At 42.8% G+C, this 6,628-nt stretch overlaps 1 protein-coding gene across 1 annotated transcript; it reads left to right on the top strand.

Moving 5' to 3' along the window:
* Positions 1 to 4,699: 4,699 nt before the first annotated feature.
* Positions 4,700 to 5,536, top strand: LOC146719032 (E3 SUMO-protein ligase ZBED1-like). Its single transcript, XM_085458663.1, has one exon. The coding sequence runs from the start codon at positions 4,700 to 4,702 to the stop codon at positions 5,534 to 5,536; it is 837 nt and encodes a 278-aa protein (XP_085314789.1).
* Positions 5,537 to 6,628: the final 1,092 nt, after the last annotated feature.

Here is a 6,628-nt window from a genome sequence, read left to right as displayed (position 1 = left end):
TCTCAAATGGAGTATTTGGGGATCCTGCTGACAAAAGACCTTGCATTGTTATATGAAGTTAATTATAATCGGGTGAACAAGAAGATATATGAAGATCTGGAGAGGTGGGGTCTGCTGCTCCTCGATCTGGGCAGCAGAGTTAGAGCAATAAAGATAAATATCCTCCCAAAGCTGCTATATTTGTTTGCAGCGCTTCCAGTGGAGGTTCCAGCAAAACAATTTAGGGAGTGGGATATGCATTGCTCAAGATTCATATGGGGAAATAAAAGGCCAAGAGTGAAATATGCAACAATGCAGCAGGCTGGTGAGCGGGGGGGGGGGCATGGCTCTACCGTGCTTTGAGGATTACTATCTGGCAGCCCAGATCAGACCTCTAGTGTGCTGGTGTAACTCTAAGTTTGAGGCAAAATGGAAGGACATTGAGCTTTCTTTGATGGATTTCCCAACACAGTCTGTTCTGGGGTCTCTTGAGAGTTTACCACAGGCATATCAGATGCAAAATTTATGTGTACCGTATTTTCACGACCATAAGGCGCACTTAAAAGTCTTAGATTTTCTTCAAAAAGTGCGGCGCGCCCTATAGCGCGGTGCGCCCTATGTGTTGTAAGGAGGACGTAGTAGAGAACACCATGAGAACGTTAAAGGGTGAAGTGTGGGCGTTGATCGTATATACCGGGACAATCGCACATACCTGTATAAAAGAAGGCGAGGTGGCTCGAGTTGGAGGAAAGACTCGAGCGGTGGATCATCGAGCAAAGAGCGAGCGGGAGAAGCGTTTCGACGGTCACCATTCAGCTAAAAGCAGTTTCACTAGCTGAAGAGATGAACATTGAACATTTCCAAGGAGGTCCGTCTTGGTGCTTTCGTTTTATGAAACGGTGCCATTTTTCCATCCGGACCAGGACTACGGTAGCGCAGCAACTTCCAGCGGATTATAAGGAAAAGCTGGCCATCTTCCGCTCCTACTGCAGCAAACACATCGGCGACAAAAACATCCAGCCCAGCCACATCACAAACATGGACGAGGTCCCGCTCACTTTTGACATCCCGGTGAGTCACACTGTGGAGAAGAAGGGGACCAGCACGGTAGCGATACGCACAACGGGGTATGAAAAGTCTTCTTTTACTGTTGTGCTTGGCTGCCATGCTAATGGACAGAAACTGCCGCCTATGGTGATTTTTAAGCGAAAGACTTTGCCTAAAGAGAAGTTTCCAGCAGAAATCATCATTAAGGCAAATGAAAAGGGCTGGATGGATGAGGAAATGATGAAAGACTGGCTGAGGGAGGTGTATGTAAGGAGACCAGGTGGTTTTTTCCACGCATCACCATCGCTGTTGATCTGTGACTCTATGCGTGCCCATCTCACAGCCGATGTGAAAAAACTTGTGAAGCAAATGAACTGTGAGCTTGCTGTCATTCCGGGAGGCCTGACAAAGGAACTCCAACCGCTGGACATCGGTGTGAACCGCCCGTTCAAAGTAAGGCTGCGAGCGGCCTGGGAGCGATGGATGACCGGTGGAGACCACAGTTTCACTAAGAGTGGAAGGCAGCGCCGGGCGAGTTACGCCACAATTTGCCAATGGATTGTAGATGCTTGGGCTAACATGTCTGCTGGCACTGTTGTTCGAGCTTTCGCAAAAGCCGGCATCGTTTCCGAGGAGCTGCACGGCACGGAAAGTGACTCTGACGGTGAAGACAGTGAACCTGGCATGTTTGATGGAGATTTAGCGCAGCTGTTCAATTCAGACACAGAGGATGAGGACTTCGATGGGTTTGATTGATGATAAAAATGTGAGTACCAAACTTTGTTTTGCTCCTGCTTTATTTTTAAATACGCACACTTGTATGCTTGTGTGTTGTTGATGATGACGATTATTGGTAATAAAAATGTGAGTAAGGTACCGAATTCAGGTTTGCTCCCGCTTTATTTTTAAATACGCATACGGTACTTGTATGCGCCCTATGGTCCAGTGCGCCTTATGTGTGTGTTAAATACAGTAAGGGCACACATAACTGAGACTGCGCCTTTTAGCACAGTGCGCCTTATGGTCGTGAAAATACGGTAAGTTTTCCCTGAAAAAATGGGCAGATGTGATTAAAATTTTTGGTCTTAATAGGGAAATAGGGTTGCTGGGATGGCCAGCGTATCTCCCACGCTTCCTTCCAGCATTGTTAGACCATAAATTCAGGGAGTGGTCCAGGCATGGAATCACTGCGATCTGTCAGATAGTGAAGCATGGGGAGCTGATAAATTTTGAGGACGTGTCAGATTTACGAGATCGGCAGGGAAGATTTTTATCGTTACCTACAGGTTCGGAGCTTCTTCCAGAAGGAAATTAGAATTCTTGACGCAGATGCTAGTGGGGTGATCCAAATATTTATGGATGCTTATGGTGAGAACATAAGTGGTACTATAGGAAAAATGTACAGAAGTTTTAGAGCTATGAAAAAGACCTCAACAAGATATGTCAGTCATCGATGGGAAAAAGAAGCAGGTGTAACTATCTCAGAGGAAGATTGGTTGCGGATGTGGAAGAATGTGTTATCTACCACAAATTCTTTAACATGGCGAGATTTTGGATGGAAGAATTTAATTTGATTCTTCATCACACCAAAGCGGAAATCCAAAATAAGTGGTTCAGGCGCTTCATGCTGGAGGTGTTAGGATGCCTGGGTCGTTGACCCGGGGTTGACCCAGGGTTTTTGAGTTTATTATTATTCATCATATGGAACTAGAGCTGGGCGATATAACGATATGTATTGCGATATAACTTCTTCTCGATAGGAAAATACAACTATCGCGATAGACCTCATCTCTCTCTCTTCCTCTTTAAAAAAAAAAAAAGAAGGAACAGCCAATCCAAATTAAGTAGCGCAGAGCCGAACCACGTCACGTGACTTGTTACCTACAGCACAAGTGCCAAGCCGCACGTGCGTATTTGTTTGCGAAGCAGCTAACCGCCGTGTCGACCGGGTAATGGAGAAAATGAGTGTACCAAGTAGAGAAAAATCAACCGAGAGCTTGGGTGACCACGTTACCGAAGAGAACACAGATGACGGTTCAAATGCCGAAGAGATTGTCGAAAAGAAGGGCCAGAAAAGTTCCGTAGTGTGGCGATATTTCGGCTATTTGACGTCTGACAAAAAACAGAGTAGCACGCACTGTAAGTCGTGCCGAAAGCATGTTCCCACCAAGTCTGGAAATACAACAAACCTTTTTCATCACCTGAAGCAGTGCCACCCACTAGAGCACGCTCAATCACTGACTGAAAGTGCTAATTTGTCATCGAAAACAACCAGGGGAATCCCTGCGAAGCAGCAACAGTCAATTGAGTCGGCTTTCTCCAGCGTCTTACCATATGACAAAAAAGCTAAGAGACATAGCGACATAACGAATGCCATAGCCTACTGTCTTGCTAAAGACATGCTACCAATAAACACGGTCAAAAATGAAGGATTCAAGCAGCTAATTAAGGTACTAGATCCTCGTTACCAACTCCCTGGACGTAAACATTTCTCTCATACAGCGCTTCCAAAGCTATATAGAGAGTGCCGTGAGGCTGTTGAGAAGGAGCTACAAACTGTATCGTTCTTCGCTACTACATCCGACATGTGGTCAAGTCGCACGTCAGAACCTTACCTTAGCCTTACTGCTCACTATATCGACCAAGACTGGAATCTGAAAAGCAAATGTCTTCAAACTGCCTACCTTCCCGACGACCACACGGGTGAAGTAATTGCATTAGGACTGTCAGAAGCGCTTGCATCCTGGGGACTGAGTGAAGACAAACAAGTCTGCATCACAACCGATAGTGGGACAAATATAGTGAAGGCCACATCCCTGAATAACTGGACCCGGCTGCAGTGCTTCGGACATCGACTTCACTCAGCTATCGGTAAGTTGGGAAGCAGAATAAAATTAAAAATGCCTCTTTTAATTGTGTTTTTGAGCCCATGTAAATATATTAAAAGCTAGAGATCTAAATCACTTCCATGGTTATTGTTAAAAAATAAACATCAGAAAGAATATTCTTCATGTCAGCCTATTTATTTGAGGTAATAGTTGCTGTTGGCATGCATAACAGGCAAATATTCAGTCACTCTTCAGTGTAAATCAAGTTGACAAAATGTGCCAAATAAAATTTAGAATTTTGGGGTTCTATCAGGATCCCAATTGGCTAATACAGAACCTCAGCTGTTTTTCCTATAAAGAACATTAAATTCTGATTCCACCAAATGGGGCAATTCAAGAAAAAAAGAACAAGTGATGAAAACGTCAAATATAACAATGATGTTGATAACACCAGCCTCTGTCACCTTTTTAAATATAAGGAAAAAAAATTGGTCAGTCTGTCAGCAAAATTTAAAAAAGTAAAAGTACAATAAAAAAAAAGTACAATCATAGCAAGTAAGTGGGTTTTCAGGGCAGTGAATTTTATTTGTGACTGAAAAAAAAATCCAAAATCTTAAATTAATTTCTGAGGTTAATATGTGCTATTATTTACCTTTTTATCCACAGAAAAAGCCGGCAAAGACAAGAGGGTGGAGTGAGCTGTGGCCGTGTGTAAGAGAGTGGTGGCCGCCTTCAGTTTCTCTTGGAAGAAGAAAAGGGAATTGGCTGCTGCTCAGGAGGAGCTTCACCTACCCCAGCACAAGTTAGTGACAGAGTCGCCCACCAGGTGGGGCTCACGCCAAAAAATGGTTAGGAGGGTTCTGGAGCAACATAAAGCTATCTCTCAGGTCCTCAGTGCAGATAAGAAGACCAGGCACTTGGTTCCCTCCTGGCAAGATTTAGATGTTCTGGAGTCTGTGCATGTGGCCCTGAACCCACTACTGGAATTCACAGATTCACTTTCTGGAGAGTGTTACGTGAGTGTGTCCTACCTCAAGCCGATGCTTCACCTTTTCAGAACACAGATTCTGAAACCATCTGAGGATGAAACACAACTTACAAAAGACCTTAAGATGACAGTCATGACATACCTTGATGAAAAGTACAATGACCAGATTACAAATGAACTGCTTGATGTTGCAACCCTGGTAGATCCGCGCTACAAAGTACAATACATTAATGCAGAACACGTTGATGCCATCAAAATGAGAGCAGTGTCTGAGATGTTGGGGCAAATTGAGCACCCGTCCACTTCAGCTGGAACGGAGGAAACAGAAGATGGTGGAGCTGCTGCAGTACTACCAACCCAGAAGAAACAGAGAAAGTCACTGGGCAGTTTCTTTAAGAAATCCCACCCCACCAGCACAGGGCTCACTGAGAAAGAGACAGTTGAAAAGGAGCTTGAAAAGTACTTGCTGGCATCTGATGCAGACAGTGAAATGGACCCACTTGAGTGGTGGAAAATCAACGACAGAAGCTTCCCAAGAGTTAGCTGCCTGGCAAAGCACTACCTGTGCATCCCCGCAACCAGCAGCCCCTCTGAGAGGGTATTTAGTACAGGGGGTAATATTGTGACTTGCCACAGGGCCGCTTTAAAGCCTGAAGCAGTGGATAGACTTGTCTTCCTGTCCCACAACCTGTAGGCTTTTGTCAGACTAAAGTTTTATTTATATATAATGTTCTGTTAGCATCTTTATTTTAAAACTGTTTGAAAAGCTAAGCTATACAACAAGGAGATTGAGAATTTCCTTTTAGTTCTCAGTTTATTTGATATTGACAAAAGTTAGTTAGTCAATTTTGTCTGTTCTTCTGTAAAACAAACTAAGATTTATTTTTAGAATTAATATTTTGTTTCTAAGTGGAATTGACAATTTAGTCTGTTTCATTTGTTCCATTTTCAAACTTAAACGCTTTAGCGGCTGCCTTTTGTGTAGTTTGCAATATTTGCCTTTATTTATCTGAAACTGAAGTCTCATTTTCCTTAAGTACATCTGCCCTGTTTAACTTATTATGGGAAATAAATATTTAAATCAAAACAAGCTGCTGATTATTTCACATTTTACTTGTGAGCAACGGCACATTTAAATCTTACAAATTTAGTTATTTGGCTTATATCGTGATAGATATCGTTATCGCCTGAAATGAAAAAAACACATCGTGATATGAAAAAATCTTATATCGCCCAGCTCTATATGGAACTGATTACCCTCTCACTGTGGCTACAGAAGGAGAAAGGAGAGAGACTTTGGGAACGATGGGATCGTTATACGTCAAGAGACTAGAAACTGATACCTCTGTGATGCAGAGGGACAGCTGCGAATTTGTTTGAATGGAACATGCACCTGTGTAATATGTAATATGTGTACGTAAAACAAGGTGTTGTGTATTTTGGAATATGTGATCATTTGTGAATGTGTTGGTTTCCCTTGCCCTCTTTAGTTCTGTATGTAAAATAAGATGAAAATCAATAAAGAGAAAGTGTTAAAAAAGAATTAAAAGTGTAGTTTTGTTGTTTTTTTTTTAAAAAACTCTGCCCATGCAAGCAACACGCTTTTAAATGTGGAGGCACTGTTTACCACTGTGTTGCATCACCTATTCTTTGATCAGTGTAAGTGTTTGGGAACTGAGGAGACCGATGCTAGATGGATGGATAGATGCATGTTTGTCATGGTACATTAAAAGAAATGGTACACTCCATCTCACATGTTAGATTAATAAAGCATAGTACAATCACT

The sequence above is a fragment of the Copadichromis virginalis genome, linkage group LG1 (assembly GCF_057382275.1).
Source record: "Copadichromis virginalis isolate Kocher_CV1m ecotype Utaka linkage group LG1, C_Virginalis_male_GT1.1, whole genome shotgun sequence".
In the NCBI taxonomy this organism is placed as follows: Eukaryota; Metazoa; Chordata; class Actinopteri; order Cichliformes; family Cichlidae; genus Copadichromis; species Copadichromis virginalis.
The sequence above is the reverse complement of the archived record's forward strand: the minus strand, read 5'-3'. Positions and strand labels throughout refer to the sequence as shown.

Coding starts and splice junctions, on each gene's coding strand:
- LOC146719032 (XM_085458663.1), top strand. CDS start 4,700: ATGGTTAGGAGGGTTCTGGAGCAACATAAAGCTATCTCTCAGGTCCTC.